At 42.0% G+C, this 19,732-nt stretch overlaps 3 protein-coding genes across 3 annotated transcripts; all 3 read right to left on the reverse strand.

The window, feature by feature from the left end:
• Window positions 1–397: 397 nt before the first annotated feature.
• LOC112486265 (zinc finger protein 513-like) lies at window positions 398–4,844 on the reverse strand. The gene is made up of 4 exons (XM_025058454.1): window positions 4,708–4,844; window positions 2,162–2,212; window positions 773–1,742; window positions 398–430 (listed from the first exon to the last, which is right to left on the reverse strand). Coding segments are annotated over exons 2-4 (1,005 nt in total). The 5' UTR covers window positions 2,164–2,212; window positions 4,708–4,844.
• On the reverse strand, window positions 4,123–5,851 carry LOC103383358 (zinc finger protein 827-like). The gene is made up of 2 exons (XM_025058277.1): window positions 5,682–5,851; window positions 4,123–4,885 (listed from the first exon to the last, which is right to left on the reverse strand). The coding sequence occupies exons 1-2, from the start codon at window positions 5,764–5,766 to the stop codon at window positions 4,704–4,706; spliced, it is 267 nt and encodes an 88-aa protein (XP_024914045.1). The 5' UTR covers window positions 5,767–5,851; the 3' UTR covers window positions 4,123–4,703.
• A 21-nt stretch (window positions 5,852–5,872) lies between these two features.
• On the reverse strand, window positions 5,873–19,227 carry LOC103383359 (zinc finger protein 827). The gene is made up of 7 exons (XM_025058455.1): window positions 18,776–19,227; window positions 14,690–14,744; window positions 14,492–14,592; window positions 11,739–11,876; window positions 10,022–10,193; window positions 9,602–9,768; window positions 5,873–6,090 (listed from the first exon to the last, which is right to left on the reverse strand). Exons 1-7 carry the CDS (start codon window positions 18,966–18,968, stop codon window positions 5,873–5,875), a joined length of 1,044 nt encoding a protein of 347 aa, XP_024914223.1. The 5' UTR covers window positions 18,969–19,227.
• Window positions 19,228–19,732: the final 505 nt, after the last annotated feature.

The following is a 19,732-nucleotide window of genomic DNA, read 5'->3' on the forward strand; positions in this document are numbered from 1 at the left end:
CAGGCGGCCGCTCTGCACTGCATGGTTTCACCGTAACAGAACTCATAAGAGACTGGAAGGGGAGGGGCTATAAAACTATGTACAAGATTGATAAATAAGGTTAAGTGCGTGGTTTTGAGGCATTGCTTTGGAAACGTGCCTTTTTTTTTTCTTTCAATGAAAATCATGCCGTTTCATTGGGTTCGTCGGTCGCACCGCTAAAATACGTCTCAAATTCAGCTTCCTAATGATAGCAAAGCTAGCTGTAACACAGAAACAGGCATGCTCTTTTTGATGCATAACAGCAAGAGACAAAAATGCACTAAAATGTAGCACTTGCAAGTTTCGCGTCGTCTTTTTCAAAACATTTTCTCACCACCAGAAAAAAGATCTGTAAAACTGAGATATGTTAGTTTCCTTAGACAATGCAGATGAGTCCTGGTTTCTTAGACTAAAAAAAAAAAAAAAAATCAAAAAACAAAATCCAAAAAAACAAAAAACAAAAACAAAAACAAAAAAATAAAGAGTAGTAGTTGAAGTTGTAATAATTCAGTTGATAGAACTGATAAGAAAAGCAGCTTTTTTGATATAAATGCATTTTGAGCATGTACAGCTTTTTTCTCTTATAAATGTTTTCTTTTTTACTTGAGTAGGTTAGTCTGCTCCAGCTTATTCTGCTGGTCTGATTGAAAAAAGGTGAGTTCACTCCTGCGGCAGCGGTCAAGTCCTGTTCACACCAGCGTCCAAGGAGTGTGAGTGTGTGTGTGTGTGTGGGGGGGGGTGCAGGGTGGGCATGGTGGGTGGTGGGTGAGGAGGGGGAGCAGGAGGGTGAAGCTGAGTTACGCGAGGAGAAAGAGGAGGAGGAGAAAAGAGGAGGAGGCGAAGTGGACCGCCATCTGGAGTGGTGGTGCGTGTGGAATGTGAGGCGGTTGTTGTGGGTGAACAGGGTGGTGAGGGGGATCAGGTGCGCGGGGTCACAGTTCCTGTAGCGCTGGAACCTGTGATGGGAGGAGCCGAGGGAGAGGCCGCCGCCGCCGCGGCCGCTGTCGTCACGGGGGCTCCTGGAGGCGGCGTTGCTGCCGTTTATTGTGAGCGGGCAGAGCGGGCGACCTTTGTGGTCGAGCTGGGTGGTTTTGCCCAGAGTGACTGACATGGCCACGGACTGCAGCGCCTGCGACGCCGTCAGACTCATGAGCGGACTGTTCCTCTGGCTGCTCCCTCCTCCGACCATCAAGAACTTCTCCTCCGTCTTCCGAACTGACACGCTCCCTGCTGGTGCGGCCTCGAACGGCAGCTCCTCTTCTCCTGCCTCCTCATCTTCCTCTTCCTCACCTCCTCCTCCTTCCCCTGCTCCCCCACTCTGGTGTTTCTTCACGTGGCGGCTGAAGACAAACGGGTGTGTGGTGGTGAAGGGGCACTCGTGGCAGCCCAAAGTCTGACGCGGCGCGTGCTTCAGCTTCTTGTGCAGGTTGAGGTTGTCCTTGCGCTTGCAGCTGTACGAGCAGCGGTCGCAGTGGAAGGGCCGCTCACCCGTGTGCACGCGCACGTGCTCTATCAGCTTGTTGGCCGTCTTGGACAGGTAGCCACACTGCTCACACTTGTAGTGGTTGCCCAGACGGTGCCCGCGCATGTGGGCCTCTAGCGAGGCCTGGTCAGGCCACAGTCCCTGGCAGATGCGGCAGCGGTACTCCATCTTACAGTGCGTTTTGAGATGGCACTCCATGGCCGCTGGACGGTTGGTGGAGTAGACGCAGAAAGGGCACCTGGGAAATGTAGTCAAACGAAGGGAGCGCAGGAAAGAAAGACAAGACACACACACAAGAGCAAAGAAGAGTTGTTGGAAAAGTGGACATTAAAACAACAACAACAACAAACAGTTGTTGGAAAAGTGGACATTGAAACAACAACAACAACAACAAAAATCACTGAACACAATTTTGAAATTTAAGAACACAAAGTGATGAAGAAGAGAAGGACAGACAAGGGGAAGAGTGTGGTCCAGATACAGGCCTGTGTGCTCATGGCTGGTATGTGCAGCAGTTTAATGATGGAGAGCTGAGGTGACGGGGTATGTTTATGTGTTTGCATGTGTGTGTGGGTGGGTGGGTGGCAGTGGACAGCTGGGAGAAAAAGATGGAGCAGTAGGACATGGAGAGAAATGAAGGAATGGAGTGGCACTTACATTTAAATAGCACCTTTCATCTGCTCTGGGCCCCAAAGCGCTTCACAAACCCTGCAGAACAGAATCACCTCAGAAAAACCTCGAAATGGTCAAGGCCTTCTCTCCCTCTCTACACACTGCACACCAGCTGAGGACACAATCCTTAGGCTCTCCCCAGAAAATTTAGGGCTTTCTCTCTACACTTCCTCTCTTCTCTGTGCTTTGATACAGAGCAGAACATTTTCACACAGCATTTCTCAACAGCATTTTTTAAGAAAGGTTGGGGATCATTTTTTTTGCAGCTGTTTTCTTACAACATTTTAATTTTTGGGTTTCCCCTACCGCCCCCTCAGAAATGAAGTTTGCAGATCTCTGGACCAAGCAGCACTTCAACATTCTGACCATAGAGACCCAAAGACCACTGTCCCCCTAGTGACAGTATTATATAATGCTATAACGATTCTTGCTTAAGACCCAGGATTCTTGGACACATTTAACATGAGAAGGACTCTACCAAAAAAAGCACTTGTTATTCCAGACAGTTATTGACTGCCCTTCAAAGGATCATAAATGTTGACCACAGTTGATGGAGAGAAAACGAAAAATAAAATACAGGCCAGAAAACCTTAAATTCTGGAATAATGTAAGAGATTCCCCAATGTAGAAAAGGCTGTTTCAACTCAATACTAAAAACACAACACAAACACAAAATGCTAAATTTTGTATTTTTTTTCTAGAATATGTAAAACACTCCATAATTAAATTCTGATATGTTCAGAAATGCTGTGTATAAGATTCCTTGCTTTCTCAAAAAGAACTGGCAATACTTTAGAAAGACTTAAATCTTCTAAAAGAGCCTGTTAACTTTGTCCTCAGCTGTGTATAAAACACTTCATTATACTCAAGTGTATCCACATGTACACACTGGTCTGGGCCTGAGGTCACAGAAGTGTAGCCAATCTGCCATATATGGACTTTCTCTTTTTTGTTGTAATGACTTTGTTCAAATCTTTTCAAGTTTTTTTTCGTTTTTTTTTTTTTAAATAAATGTTGTTCACAGGAATGTAGACAACTGTGTAAACTTTGTAAAAAAACTTCTGTGGAGATTTACACAATACAGGTCAATACAGATTTTCTAGGTAAAAACAACATCAGTGTAAAAACAGGTCAGTTCTAACACTCGCCTTTCCTTCTACTGATTGAGTCAGGGTAAAAAAAAAAACACACACGCTACATGTTTATTTCCCCTGTGAAGCCTGATTTAAAAAAAATTAGTCTGGTTTAAAAAAATAAAAAATAAATAAAAACACTGGAGTGGAAAAAAAAGCATTTGAAAGTTATATAAAGCTACTTTACATTATTTACTCTCTCTACAGCCAGCACCGGTTCTGGAATTAAAGACAAATTGATGCGGCATAAATATCCCTGGGCTACGGAGAAGCTTTTTGTGCGTTTTTCTTTTTTTTTTTTATCCTCCGCAGCTGCTTAAAACAGACGTGTAACTTTGTTGGCAGCTTCTGGGTTTACATTCATTGAAATGCTGACATTTGCAGACGTACAATAACGTTGAGATCATCCACTAAACTCCACTGATGATTACACACAAATAAAATAAAACAAGGGGAGAAAAAAAAACGATGCAACGAACACTCTGTTTATGATGAGATGAGGCGAAAACCGTCATGATGCTCGATGGATCTGCACATGCACACAGTTATGAGACCGACTCCGACACTAATGTTGTTTGTGTTTCGCAAATAAACTTTAGACTGGCCGGTCTTTTCATATGTTTTGGGGTTTTTTTGTACATGCAAAAACTTAATTTGTCTTAATGTCACCCTGGTTGTGATGTTGAATAAACAGCTCGTTAATATTATACGCTGATATTATAATGTGATAATTACACCATTACTGATATTATATTTATTTAAGGAGCCAAAGTCAAAGTCCAGTTCCTTTGTGTGGTAAAAACCACTTTTTGGTTTTTTTGAGAATTGAGTTTTGTTTGTTTATTGGCAGGGTTGTTGGCTGAGGGCTGCTGAAAAACAAACCCTGAGGGGAAACCTATTTCCATCCTTATGTTCAGAGCAGCCAATGTCTGCCTCAGAAGTCACATGTGCCAAAGAGACCAGGCAGTGTGAACACTACAGCCTGCACCGCTTCATGTTTTAGTCATTAAAGCGGGGCTACCTGATTGAGAACATGACAAAAATAATGAACTAAAAGATCTTTTTTTTATATTTTTATAATATTAATAATCCTTGACTGGTGACATCTGACACAGGTGTGACTATATATTTTGACTTTTAAGATAAACGGCTCTTATTAGCCAGCACCCTGGTCAGTCTCATATACGACAGAATTTATGCTGATAAAAATAATAATTGTTGAATAATCAGCAAAGATTTATTTAAAAAAAATAAAGCCTAATGTCCTAATGAATATTATGTCACCAGTATATATGTATATGCAATGGTTTGAACTGGTGAGGTTTGATCGGTGATGGAGTGGGGCGGGGGTTACGGTCGGGGGAGTTAGGAACCGCTGTCTGTACTTGCTTTCCTTACTTGAGCCCTCCAGACGGGACGGTGTGGCACTTCTTGTGCTCCAGCAGCTGCTCTGGCGTCTTGAGGAACTTGTGGCAGATGTCGCACTCGAACATGCGCGTGATGAGGTGAATCTGAAGGTGCCGCTCGTACATGCTGCGTGTCTTGCACACAAAGTTGCAGAAGACGCACTCAAAGCCTGTGGTGAGGAGCGGGAAGAGGAGGAGACGGTAAGACAGAAAGAAAGGCGGGTTTAAAAAAAACAGCTGATGATTCTGGACGTTTGTTAACGAGAGGTAAAAAAAGAAGACAATGAAACTCTTTAAAACAAATAAAATAAAAATTGTGTGTAAAATTAAGACCCGTCAAACTCATTTACTTAACATTTAAGTTAAGTAAATGTCTATTGATTGAATGGATCAAAACTGTAGTTAATCACAATTAATCAAGATGAATCAAAATTCTAATTCAATACTATTATAATTATTCATGATTAATCATGATCAAGAATTAACAAGATTCTAATTTGATCCCCCCCCAAAAAAATCACCATTGTATTTAATCACAATTACATCGGATTAATTGAGATCTAAATGTATGTATTTTTATTTATTGATTAAACTAAATAAGAATTAAAAAAAAGTAACTTAATCTGTTTAATTAGTTTAATCAATTCTATGCATCTTGACGTTGGCTGTTAGAACATGTGGACTGTTGCTAAACTAATCGAGGTAAATCTGTCTCACACTAGAAATGTCTAGTTGTAGGAGCTGAAGATGCCAGTGTTAGGAAGGTGAGAGTGTCTGAATCCTCTAACAGTCGTCAGGTTGTTAATTGTGCTAATGAGGCAGATTCGTTTCTAAGTGTGAAGCATCTCCTGCATGACATGAATAATTAATGACGTAAACAAATCCTCAGCACTGAACACGTTGTACTTAAGAATCTTTGAAAAAAAAAAAAAATGATTCTGACACCCCACCCCCCACGTCACTTGCCTTTGTCCGACTTGTCCTCGGTCCCTGATCCCGAGTGGCTTCCGGAACTGGACTGACTTCCTGTTGACGAGGGCGGGGCCAGCATGTTTTTGAGTTCTTCGTTACTGTGGCCAATGTCTCCACCCTCGGAGCTGTTGAGTGAATCGCTGAGGGCTGAGAGGGACGAGGAGGTGCTTTTAGCACTACCCACGTCACTTGCCTTTGTCCGACTTGTCCTCGGTCCCTGATCCCGAGTGGCTTCCGGAACTGGACTGACTTCCTGTTGACGAGGGCGGGGCCAGCATGTTTTTGAGTTCTTCGTTACTGTGGCCAATGTCTCCACCCTCGGAGCTGTTGAGTGAATCGCTGAGGGCTGAGAGGGACGAGGAGGTGCTTTTAGTCTCACTGAGGGGACTTCTTGAGGTCAGACCTGGACAACAGAAAACAGAAAAAGGAAAATATAATTGATTATGATTTTAAACCACTGATAGGAATTCTCTAGGTCTTTGGCCACATGAAGAAAGACACCTGCTAAAAAAAACCAACCTGCTGATAAAATCTCCCTTTAAAAACCCTTATTATGTCCGTCACACGTTGACATTCAAACAAACAGAAAACAAACAGACAGCCTCTGTGCTCATGTGCTCCATCTGAGGCCCTTCTGCCAGTCCAATCAAGATGCAGGGCGCTTTATTGATCCTCTCCTCTGTCTGCAATTCACTGGGAAGAGAAGGGAATTAGACGGGGTGGGCCGAGAACGAGGGGTGAGGAGCGTGGGTCATGGCCGAAGGAGCTAAGATGGCGGGAGCATCTCAGGGCACAGCACAACAAAGGGCTTTCACTCAAGAGGGAGTGAAAGGAGGGAGAAAAGGTTACACACATCCTGAAATGGCTGACCTGCCTTTTTTTTTTTTATTCAGACACATGCCTGACTAACACTGGAGCACAGCGTATTTCTAGCATAGAGTGCACATAATTGTTCACACGAGGAATCATCACAATAGCAGATGTGATTAACTGCCTTTCAATCAAACCTAAATAAACCAGGGTCGTGGCCAGAATACGGCCTCAGCTGCAGTGTGGAAACAGAACTGAAGCTGCTCGGAAAAGCCTTTATCTCAACTACCGCAGTATTTAGCATCTACTTGCCTTTTCTGGCAATATCTAAAAAGGTTAATGCTACAGAATGTAAGCAAAGGGAGAAAAGAAAAAATGCTGCTCTGAGCCAGTGGACCTTGACCTTGAAATATACCTCGGCTGAGAAATATTCCATTTTCTTCTTCTCCACAGGACTTCATTCATGATATAGAAAAGGAAAAAAAACGGGGGAAAAAAAAACAGGCGGCAGAGTGTAAGTGCCACACGGACAAAGAAAACTGTCACATTTACCGCCTCCCACTGAGAAGGGCATCTAACCAGTCGTCCACCGTGTACAAAGTCCACGCATCACAGGAGGTCGGCCTAAAATCTTACACCTGCTGAGCTCTAACATTCATATCCACTCACTTTACCAGACAACTACACTCCCACAGTCTGTCAGGGAGTGTTGTAAGTCGTGCCGTATCAAGCTTTAAGTCCAACGTTTGGACATCAGACGAGCAGGGCTGCACCCCGACAGGTAAGATTATGTGTGAGGAGACTGGGCTACTCTGTTGCACATCGGTGTGCTCAGGTTTGCTTGTTCTTCTTGTGTGAAATTGAAATAAATGTCATTCCAGACTGAGGGACTTAAAACGACGGCCACCACGGCATCGTAAACCCAGATTGTCTACAAAGAACCCAAGGCCTATTGATTTTTTTTCCTACCCCCTCAGGCACTATAAGGGCCAACCTGCTCAGACAAACAAGGCCACCGTTGCCCCTGAAGGACCACTCAGCTGTGTGGGCTCAACAGTACCACCCATCCTCCCACACAAGGGGCCAACATACACGTAGAGGGATTGAAAAAGAAAAAAGCAAAAAAAAAAAAAACCAACAACAACAGAAAAAGATGAACCATGGACAATAAACTGGAAAAAAGCATTCAGACAAAAACCCACATCAAGATTCTGAGGTTCTGACCAGTAGTTATACAAACTGTTAAATTACTGACATTTTAACGTTTTATCACAGGCTGCAATCATGATTAATCACAATTAATTTTTATTGTTATTACTCAAAATGAATCACAGTTAATTAAGATTTATTGACATTCCTAATTATATAGGAGTTATATATAATTATATTTTTTTTTTCTGCTGTAACAGAATGAATTATATATTTTTTTTTTCTGCTGTAACAGAAAGCAAGTCTAACAGATGGAATTTCTAACACGGACAAATGTCAAAGAAAAATATGCAAAGGAGGAGACGCAGAAATAGAAAAACAAAAGGTCTTTTTGTTTGTGTTTTTGAGTGTTTGTGACGTGTGATTACAGTTACACTGACAACAATCACAACTACGCACAATCACTGCCGAGTGTCATAAAATAGATTGGGATTTTCCATTATAGTTCAGCTTTATTTCTTTTTGACCTTTGTTCATCAAATTCGTTAGTTTTCTTTCTTTTTTTTCTAAATGCTTATTTCTAGTTTAGTTTTTTATTAGTCTACATTTGTCTATACTTAAGGTCAATTGTTGGGTGTAGGGTCCAAAAAGATCAGAGTTAGTATTGATACCTGGTACTGTTTCATAAAATTAAAAGGACTGTCCACAACAACTACAAGTTTCAAATATAAAATATGAACGACTAAGAAACCTATGTACAGCTACTTATAGGCACTTGACTTTCAGGGCGGTCAGTGCTCGGCATTTGTCAACAATATAGATAGATATACTTTATTGATCAGAAGCTGTTTACTCTATATTAAAGTACAGTATGTAATGAATATAGTAATAAATAGGTGGTAAAATAATCGGAGTCTTCACCGAGTACGAGAATCTGGAACAGGAAAAGTGTTGTTCCAAAGTTGTGCTGAATATGAGGAAAAACTAGTGTGAGGCTTTACAGTCACAGAGCTTAAAGGCAACGAACGGTTTGAGCTCAGAGCTGAGACAATACACTCTGGGAAAAAAAAAAAAAAAGCTTTACTTTTCTATTTCAAGCTGTGAACAAGAACCACAACATGTGAGATACCATCTGCTGTGTCCTGTGAGACATTTTAAAAGGAGCAGAAATATGCAGATCTGTGGGCATTTGTGATTAAACTTGCAGTGGAATTTAATTTTAAAAACTGGATTTTTATTCTCTTAGTCAAGGACAAAAAAAAAATCTCCATTAACTGTGTGACTGTCCATATCCATCACACGGCTGCCGCAACGTCTTTTATGTTTATTAGAAATATCAAAATGATTAATTTACTTGTGTCAGAAATAAGTAAAGATTGAATCAGGGGCGTTGGATTTAATCACCATGAGTTCCATCACCACAGAGACGTGGACAAAGATGCATCGACGGAGGACAACCCACTATCAATACTTGTTTACTTTGTTCTTCAGCTATTAACAATATATTTATTTACATAAGTGTGTACGCACGAGGATTGACCTTTACCTTGAACTAAGGTATGAGATTTAATTTGTTGTGTTGCCGAAGTAAAAAGGTCCTAACATCTCAAGGCGTGTCTCTGGGGTGTCTCCAAAGGCGTCAACAACTTTGATCATTCTGTACATGAAGACGTTTTTACAAAGTTTGTGTTACCTTTGTATTTTGTCACTAAAGGTTTTTAAAGCAGTACAGTACCTAACTGCTACTAGTGTATGCTATTATTCAATGTTTAAATATATGTGTATATATATATATATGTATATAAAAACATATATGTTTAAATATATGTAAATACATATGCATATACATATATATATATAAATTTCTTCTTTTTAAAACATATAAGAGGATTGATTGATATTCAGATATACAGATATTCTCGCGGCATCATCAATCAGCAGTGAAGAAACGGTACCTGCGTGCCCAGAGCTAATGTGGTTCTTCATGTCGTTCTCCTCCATGCAGACGTAGTCACAGACGCTGCAGCAGAGAGAGAACATCCACTGCTCCTTATCCACATGGAGCGACATGTGGCTGACAAACTGAGCATTCAGCTCCGTCTGGAAACCACACACATGGCAGCTGGACAGAAAACAGAGAGAAGAAAGGGGAGGAGGTGGGTGGAGGGTGAGAATGGAAGTCTGCCAATCAGCATCAGATCAGTTAGTCGTCAGTATCAAAGGGCACGGAGGGGAATTCAGTTCTTTTCAACTGATCGAAATTAACGGTATAAAGATGTAAAGAATGACATTTAACTTTTTTAAAGTAAAAAAAAGAAATACTACAATTCCTCCACCGGCTCCACACACAGCTCGGTGCCGTGCATTTGTTGTACCTGTAGTAGTACGGGCAGTTCTTGCACTCGGTGGAGTCGGCTGTGACAGCGCTGACGATCTGCTCAGTGTCGGTGTTGACCAGCTTCACAGAGTGGATGGTCAGGTGCTGATTGAGGTTGGCCTTGCACTTGGCTGCGTAAGGACACAGGTGACACTTGTACTTCCGTTCTTCTGCAACACAACACACACACACACACAGAGTGAGACAAGAACTCTGGGCTACTGTATATGTCCCCTGGTTGATATTTTTGAAGATGCTCTCTGTCTTTAAAACCAGCTTGAACACTTACAAATTCATATTTCCACCTGACTGACCTCTGGCTGCTTTAAACTCTGATGATACTGATACTGGAAGAATGCCTAAAGTATCAGCTGGTCTCCCTGTAAAGCAGTGATCATCAACCGGCAGCCCAGCCAACCATCCAATCTGGAACACCACTGGATTCCAAAATAAACATCAACTAATAATTCATCATGATCAAGCACCCAATCAACAGGTGAGTAAAGATATCGTCTCGGTGCTGCACTATTCTGGACAAACGAGCAACAGAACGATCTCTGGACCAGTTGAAAACTATTGCGGGGTAATCAGACAACAGAGACTGAACACTGAAAGATTTTCCATTTCTCAGTAGCTGCTCAGATCAAAACATTACATTTACCAACACAGAACATAGCTTTGATGTGACAGAGCGACTAACCATGTCACGAAGTAAGTGAAACATTCTTTTTCCTGGTGTTTTAACAGCAGTGGCAGCAGTTTTGCACCACTGCCCTGACACCGTCACACCTCTCCATCATACACTCTACGTTTGGTCATTTAATGGCAGAAAACATCCCACCAAAAGGAAGATGATCAGAACAAATAAACCAACTACTTCCTTCTGTCAACAAACAAATCAAACAACACAACCTCACGCAGACACACACACACACTCACGCTTGTGCCACTTGCCCCGAGGACATGGAGCCAGGAAACCTTTATGTCGTTGGGGGAAACCAAAAAGACCATCACACTGACATATGCCCCTGCTTCTGCTCTCTGTGGTGTGGCCAAGCTGTTCACAGCTAATGCTCTCAGATGGCCAGTGTGTGTATGTGCGGGTCCGTGTGTTTGTGCATGCTCAAGTGTGAGAGCATGTCCAATCGTGTGGGGGCATTTTAGACAACGGACTCCATTTGGCCACTCAGTGATTTGGTCAGCCTACTCAAAGTCAGCTGCATTAATTTCTAATCAAACTTCTTTTTTTTTTTTTGGCAAAATAGAATTCATTAATTTTCCCCAAATGAGGACCAGGAGAGGGATTATGGAAGACAGCGAGGGTTGGAATGGATCAACTGGGAGCAACAGACATGTTTGAAAACACAGTAATCAGGGCTCTGGAGATCACACAGATACATCCACAGGAAGTCCCTCATGTCTGAGCGTGAGATAGCGAAAACAAATGGAGCCGCATCACAGTTATTGGTAGGTGTGTGGTAAGTTAGTGTGTGTGTGTGTGTAGACGCACACTCTCTGAGGCATCCTCAGAGCTGGGTAATTAGATGGGCAGCTTTCCCTGTGAGACTAATAACACTGGTAATCTCTTTAGGGTACGGGTAATCTAGTCTAGTCAACAGTATTTACTTAGTGTGAGCATGAGTTAAACATGTATACGCACACATCAACAATCACTCCCATGAAACCAGCCATGCAAACGCCCTGTGTGTATTTACCTGTGTGTAGAGCCAGATGTCGAGAGAGAGTCTGTTGTCGACCAAACACCTTGCCACAGACTGGACAGGGGAAGAGCTGTTCATTTAGTCTCCACTGGGCAATTCCATTTCCTGGCTCGACATCATCCTTCTCTGAGTCTGCACAAAATGAACACAAAGAGGAAAAAAAAAAAAAACATGCGCCAATTTAACAACTGCTGACACAGCCACCACAGGAGCATCTGCAGGTGGACTGAAAAATATGACATTATATCTACGACTCCTAACATTTGATGAAGTGTCAGGGACCACATGATCTGCTGAGGCTGAAATTACAGTTTTTTTTTAATAAAAAATATATTAAAATATTCTTTTATTTTCATTAGAAGATTTTCTGGGGTTTTTTTTAATATTCTTTTATTTTCATTAGAAGGTTTTTCTTTATTCACCTGTGTCAAAAAACCTTTATTGACCTGTGTCAAAAAAACTGCTGTTACCAAGTGATATTGAAGATGTCGACAAAGGAATAGTTGTATAATTCCTACTTTTATGTCACACATTAACCTAGCATGTTTTAAAACCTTGATGGACATGAGACAAAATGCATGCACTCGTGAATATGCACTAAACCAGGAGAGATCAGGATCTGTCTCTAGCTGGTCACTTCTCTAAAAGCTTTACCTGGAAAAAGTCTATTTGATTCAAACATTAACATTAATCTGTCTCCATTACTGTTACACAGCTATTAATACTTCAGCTACTATAGAAGACATTTCCATGAAACTGTGATCTTGCATGACAAAGAGTCTGAGAAAATTCTTTGAAAGCTTAGTTTGCCACGAATCACATAATACGCGAGACTCGTCAGTGGAAACGCTAGCACTAAATTAAACTCAAAGTGAAATTAAAAGAGACGTGAAGTTTGTTACAAATCCTTTATACTTCCTAATCACTTATAATGGGATTTGTTCTATACAAACCTTGATATTTTGGACATTCCTGTTGTAAAAGAACTGAATCTACTCAACACTGACTGTGGTCACTGGACATTTTCAATACCAGATCTGGACCGCAGGCAGGCCATATACTCTATGTGAATAATGTCTGTAATGAATCTTGGACTGTACTTTGTCTCCGGCTTTTTGCACGTCTTACTTTGTTAAGGTCAGCATAAAGTTAATACCTAATCTTTATCACCCCATCGCCCTGTTGCCCCTTCACCTCACAGTCAGGAAACCTTCCAAAATATTACATGTTGTTTTAAACAAACCACAGAAATAAAAATATCCACCTGAATTTTACACTTCGAACTTCAACAAAAGCAATTTGCTGTGGGCAACGCAGCACGAATCAATGCCACTAAATGCCAGAGATCAAATAATTAAATCAAAGGTGTGCAGCAGATAAAAGGCTGCTAAAAAGATAAAAGTGAAGACAGGGGGGAAGAAGCAGGTGTGGACAAACACATCAGGGGTGGAGTAACAGAAAAAGGCAGCAGAGGTTGGAGGCTGAAGCTTAAACACACCAGGGAGACGAGAGGTGTACCGGGTGAATTAACTTTCAGGACACTCTTGACACCTAGAAGCCAATCACATTTTCATTAACTGGCAGAGGGACAGGCAAGGATGGCACAGCTAATTAACCTCCAGAACTCTCACTGCCAAAGGAACATGGAGGAGAATCTGGAGGGATGGCGAGAAGGAAAGAAGGGGAGACATAGAAGGAGGGGATGCCCTGGGCACAGGCCTGAAGGTGGTGGTGGTGGTGGTGGTGGGGTAATCTTGAGAGGAGAGATTGGCCTGATGAAGCTCTGATGATGAAGTGAGGGGGGAAGTTTGCCAGAGATAGAGATAAGATAATACGAACCAGGAGTCAGTTTTGTTGAGGACACGTAGACTTGGACACAAATGTGCAGACTCCAAACTATAAATCTTCCTCCTGAGCTGGTGGGATCCTGTATGTGCTGAGTGCACAGAGATTATCTGTGACGCTAAGCTAGTGTGTATGAGGTGTCTGTGCAGTTGGTTATTGTTTAAACTACAGTCACTGCTGGCTGTGAGAGGTGACTTCTCTGTCGGGTTTTTTTTTTAACAGCTGACAATACAGTATACCAAGACACTGTAGCACTGCTTCACTGTCTGTCTAGATTCTTTATTAATACGTTTTAAGTCACCTGACTGGATTAAACACATAATTCAAATCAAACATTTTAATGAATTTTAAATCACGGGAAAGGATAACACACACACACAGATTATCCAATAATTCCAGTGTCCACAGACGTATCTTTGCTCTGCAACAGATTCACACATTGTCATATGCAGACACTGCGAGGATAAAGCCTGTTACACTGATGCACCTCAAGCTGAAAATAACATCTCCAGGCCCAGCGTGTGTTTGCCCAGGCTTCAACTTCAGGTCAGACGTCTGGTTTGTGTCAGACCAGCTTTGCTGAGCGCAGGGCGGTGAGTAAGTCTACGACTGACAAACTGACCGACACAACTGTCAAATGGACTGTGGACTGATTAACGTTGTTGAGGACAACGGCTTCACTGAAGTTATGAGGTTTAATTTGGGAGTCATACTTTTGGGTATTTTTCTTGACATATTTCAATACTGGTAATTCCATCATTTGGATTGGCCACAAATGAAAACAGATGTGAAACACACACACACCCACCTGCTGTTCTTTGTCTTTCTATTCCGGTGATATATCTTGATTAATAGTGATTAATCAAGACCAGTAACGGCTCTGTGTTTTAAATGTGTCCTACCGTGAAATGCTGTCCTGGTGGAGGAGGTGGCCTCTGCCGGGGAGGAGCTCTTGGAGCATGAGTTAAAGGGTGATTGTCTGAAGCACTCATCCAGGAATGGACTGTAACACAGATTTAAAAAAAATATTGATGTGACCCAACAAACAACGATAACAATACAAAATTGCAGAATGTTTTGGAAAAATGTTGACAACACACCTGTTAATTCCCACCATATTACTGTCCTTGTGGTTGTGAGATTTGCTGACTTTTTCTGTTGGTGAAAAGAAAAAATATATGATTCTTAAAATATCCTATCGTTGTGTGTTTGATAACCAGTCATAAACAGACGCAACAACAAAACCATCTCCATGACAACCCAGGGACCTCGTCACAACCAGGGGTTTAAAAGAACATGTATTGAATTACAAGGTCAGGTATAAACGTGTGTTCTCAATTTATAACAGTGAGAAATCTAAATGTAAGCGACTGTCACTTCAAACTGATCAGGTCAGTTGCTTGCGCAGTAAAAACTTTCCTCTAACTAGGCCATTGTCAAACAGCACTGCTCGCACACGTGCCAGATTTCTGCAACTCTTTAAGTTGAACTCTGCTACTAAAGCACAGCTTTGTCATGCCAGCAGGGGTGTGCTGGCCATCTGGAGGAGTGGGAGTCTCACCAGTGGGTCTGCGGACCTGTGGGCCAAGAAGTTAGCCCATCAACACATATAAAATATGAATATGAAAAGGTTTTTTTTAGGCTCTGCCTTAGAGTCCCCAGATGGCACATGTGCTGTTGTGTATGATGATCATTTTGTGTGTTAGTGGGGAACTGAATATAAGAAACTGCCTCAGTAGAGCACAGCCACTGGCCAAAGACCAGAGCCCTGGTCTGTTCAGTGCTCAAACCGGATCAATGACGGGTTTTGGACAGGGTGCACATCTGACGTACATGATAATACTAGGGCTGTCCAAATGAATGCTTTCACCGTGAAAAAGTTGGGGTTTTTTTTTCAAAAGTTTAACACAATTAACACATACAGAGAACTTCACCGTCCATCCACTGATCATTGCTCTAACACACGGTCACACATGGTGATTTACATGCAATGTGTGAAAGAGGTTTTGTTTCACCAACGCATCTCCAGCTTAAAATACCATCTCAGCGCTCAGGATGTGTTAGCGGAGGCTTCAACTTCAGACTCAGACTCACTCAGTCAGTGCAGGGCAGTTCAGTAAGTCTAAAGTGGACTTTATACTTTTTGCCTTCTTGTCTTGACATTTTTCAATATTAATTATTCAACACTGTTTTACAACAACAATCTATTTTGTGGTGTTTAAATGCACTGCTAGCTGCTGGCGTGACCTGACACTGGTTGAATGAAATCAGACGGTGAAGCAATTGAAGCATCAACCGATCAGCTATGTGTATGATGATCATTTTGTGTGTTAGTGGGGAACTGAATATAAGAAACTGCCTCAGTAGAGCACAGCCACTGGCCAAAGACCAGAGCCCTGGTCTGTTCAGTGCTCAAACCGGACCAATGACGGGTTTTGGACAGGGTGCACATCTGACGTACATGATAATACTAGGGCTGTCCAAATGAATGCTTTCACCGTGAAAAAGTTTGGTTTTTTTTTTCAAAAGTTTAACACAATTAACACATACAGAGAACTTCACCGTCCATCCACTGATCATTGCTCTAACACACGGTCACACATGGTGATTTACATGCAATGTGTGAAAGAGGTTTTGTTTCACCAACGCATCTCCAGCTTAAAATACCATCTCAGCGCCCAGGATGGGTTAGCGGAGGCTTCAACTTCAGACTCAGACTCACTCAGTCAGTGCAGGGCAGTTCAGTAAGTCTAAAGTGGACTTTATACTTTTTGCCTTCTTGTCTTGACATTTTTCAATATTAATTATTCAACACTGTTTTACAACAACAATCTATTTTGTGGTGTTTAAATGCACTGCTAGCTGCTGGCGTGACCTGACACTGGTTGAATGAAATCAGACGGTGAAGCAATTGAAGCATCAACCGATCAGCTACCAGTGAATATTTATGAGAAAAATAAAAATAATATTCATGTGGGTATTTAAAAAATAAAAATGAATGTCTTCCCGGTGTAAATTATAATTTAGCTGTAGTCTGTTAGCAGCTGAACTTGGTTTCCCACGCTGTAAAATTGAACAGTGATTTGGTTTCCAGACATTGTAATGTGTTGTTCAATTAAAATGAATGAAGAGCAACCAGTCCTTCACCTGCTGGAGCTGAATCACATGACGACCTTTCACAAAATAGAATTGTTCTGGGCAACAATAATACAGACTTTTTTAAAAAAAAATTAATCTCAAAATAATATAACGTCATACAAAGAAAAGCATTTTTGCAAATGTTTCATGATTTCACTAATTTAGGAGTTCACCAGAGCAGGCCTTTAAGCAACACTGCACAAAGCAATGATTCCTAATGTCCTACATTCACATTGATCGTAACACCAATCACATTTAATGTTATTTTGTGTAAATGCGTGTAAAATATCATTACTTTAAATGTTCATATCCATGTAAGAACTCTGTCTGTGTTCCTGGTGGATAAAGATATGAATGTCAGTGACTTGTGTTGTTTTTCAGACAGATGTGTTTCCTCTGAGAATACCACAATTTAATTTATATGGTGTGTGAAAACGTGCACACTTACACCACCATCTGGAAGCTAGGTTTACACCTACTTCAGGGTCAGAGCCACACATCAGGGCAAGGCTGTGCACAAGTAATGTGTGAGGCAAGTGAGAAAAATGGACCTTGTATAATGAAACATTTAGGTCCACTCGTGTCTGCCAGAGATCGCAATGTTAATGAGAAAAAAGTTAGTTGAAGCTACAGCGTATGTGAAGCTCGTCAATTACCGTGTGCCATTACACAGAAGTGTGTTTTGTTTTTTTTCTCTCTTCTCACTTACAAACATAGTGGACTAATGAATATTTTATAGAAATGGTCTTAAAGAGGTTAGTTAATTGAAATCTGTATAAAAGACTAATTGGGCAGGTTAGGTTCATGCAGCCCAATGGACTTCATCATCCAATAGTGAAGAGCAGTAAACAAAAGGCCTGTGAACTGAGTTATATGGGAGTTTGGCGGCGATGTAATGAAGGAATTTTAACTCTGCAACCATCTGAGTGTAGAGAGCGACCTTGCTGCTGCTGATGTGTCTCTGAGGTCCTACTGCTCTAAGTAATTTATATTGATTACTCATTGTGTGACAGTAGCCCTCTCTCCTTCAGTCCCCTCAATATACAAAAACCAGTTCTGGGGGGGGGAGGGTGGCAGATCGTGGCTGTTGCCGGGCTAGAGATGGCCCGGACTGCATGGGTGGGCATCTTGTGCACCCCCAGGTGCCCCCTCTACCCTTCTTATCCACTGCCCCTTGCCGCAGCTCACCAAGCCCCCGACCCCCTCCCCGCCTAAACACCCCACTCCGTTAGACTGCTCGCCAAGGACAGAGGTCTCTTTCCATGTTGCCATGGAGATGCCGCACGGGAGAAATGTAAAAGGATGAAGGAGGGGACGTGCAGGGGGAGAGTGTGCAGCCAAGTGTGCTTGAGCCGACATGTCTGAAAACGAGTCGAGGGAGGGAGAGAGAGAGTAAGAAAGAATGAGAGGAGGAAGAGGAGGAGGAGGAGGAGAAGAGAGGGGGCATTTGTGCAGACACCACTCCTCAAGGGGCCTTATGCGAGTGTGTAAGAGTGTGTGGGAAAGAGAGACTGTCAAAGTGTGAATTTGTGAATATGTGTGAGAGCAGGGAGACAAAAAAGGACGAGATTTTACATGAGCTGATTTCACTACGTTAAATATCAGCGCAGTGCTCTGTGGCCGGACAGAGACAGGGCCATCGCCCGGGACTACATCTCTAACCTCTGTCACTTTTGCACACACATGAACTCAGGGGCATCTGGACACTTTCTCGGGGGACGATGGATGTGCCTCTAAGCTCTGTCTGCTGTCACACAAAACAAATAGCTTTCAGCTGCTTCAATATCTCTTTCATGGCCATATGGGCAAAAAGGTGGACGTCATTACAGGTCACAGATCCTTGGCTTTACTACAGAGTCACAGGAGGACAGAAATGGAAACATGTAGGTTTTATAGTCGAGGATGACACACTGTCCGAGCCTTACACTGCGGTGCTACAGAGGAGAGATGACACAGTACTGAGCACGGGTGTATTTTGTGGATCTCCAGTTGCTGAGACAACAGTGTTTGTCAGACAGTGATACTCTGTTTTTTTAAGAGGAACTTACCTGACAATTTGAACAGGAGTTCAGAGGCCATTTTGACAGATATGTCCTGGGAGAAGAGATCCTTCTGGGGACAGGCCAATGTCTCGGGCAGGCTTCCTTTTGGCTCACTCTTTTCACATGCACCCAAAGTGCTGAAGGCTAGCAGGTGAGGTGCAGGTGGGGTGAGTTCTGCCGGGGGCGGGTCCACCTCCATGGGTTCTGCCTTCACGGTCACCGGCTGGTACTGGGTGTCTTTGTTGTTTTCTGCTGTTCATCAACAAACAGAGAACCGTTGATAGTCAGAGTCTGAGATGTAACAAATTCAAATTGATGAGATTTTCAGGAGAACATACACGAATAAGGCAGGAAATAAATGTATTTACAAGGTTGATTTTACTTTTGTTTGTGTAGACGGATACTATTGAACATAATAATAAGAATAATAATAAACAGCCTTATTTGCATATAATATGACCAACAAAAAACAATATGTATATATTTTTGGGAGAGGATGATACATTTTATTTAGTTACAAAAATCTTATTTTGTAACTTAATAAAAAAAATATATACACATATATAGATATATATACATATATACATACATAAATACTGTATATTCATAAAGCAGCAGCAGGTTGCCAGAATAAAAATAAATATATAACATAATATAATGGAAGGAGGACGAGGACAATATTTAGCCTCAGTGCATCTGATGCAGCTGGTTTCTGGCTGCCTTGACGGCAGGAGGTGGTGTGTCTTTGATGACAAGTATGAACAAGACAAAGCAGCACAGTTGATACAGCGCTGCTGACACAGCGACTCGGCATGATTATGGGATGTATGAATTTAGCAGGGCATTGGGAGACAAAGGAGGGGGGGATGTGAGACAGAAGCTGTGCCACTCCTCCCTCACATTCTTCACTTCACTGCTGAAGAAGAGCTATGTTCACCAGGAACACTGACTTACAGTACAACA

The sequence above is a fragment of the Cynoglossus semilaevis genome, chromosome 9 (genome assembly GCF_000523025.1).
Source record: "Cynoglossus semilaevis isolate Cse_v1.0 chromosome 9, Cse_v1.0, whole genome shotgun sequence".
In the NCBI taxonomy this organism is placed as follows: Eukaryota; Metazoa; Chordata; class Actinopteri; order Pleuronectiformes; family Cynoglossidae; genus Cynoglossus; species Cynoglossus semilaevis.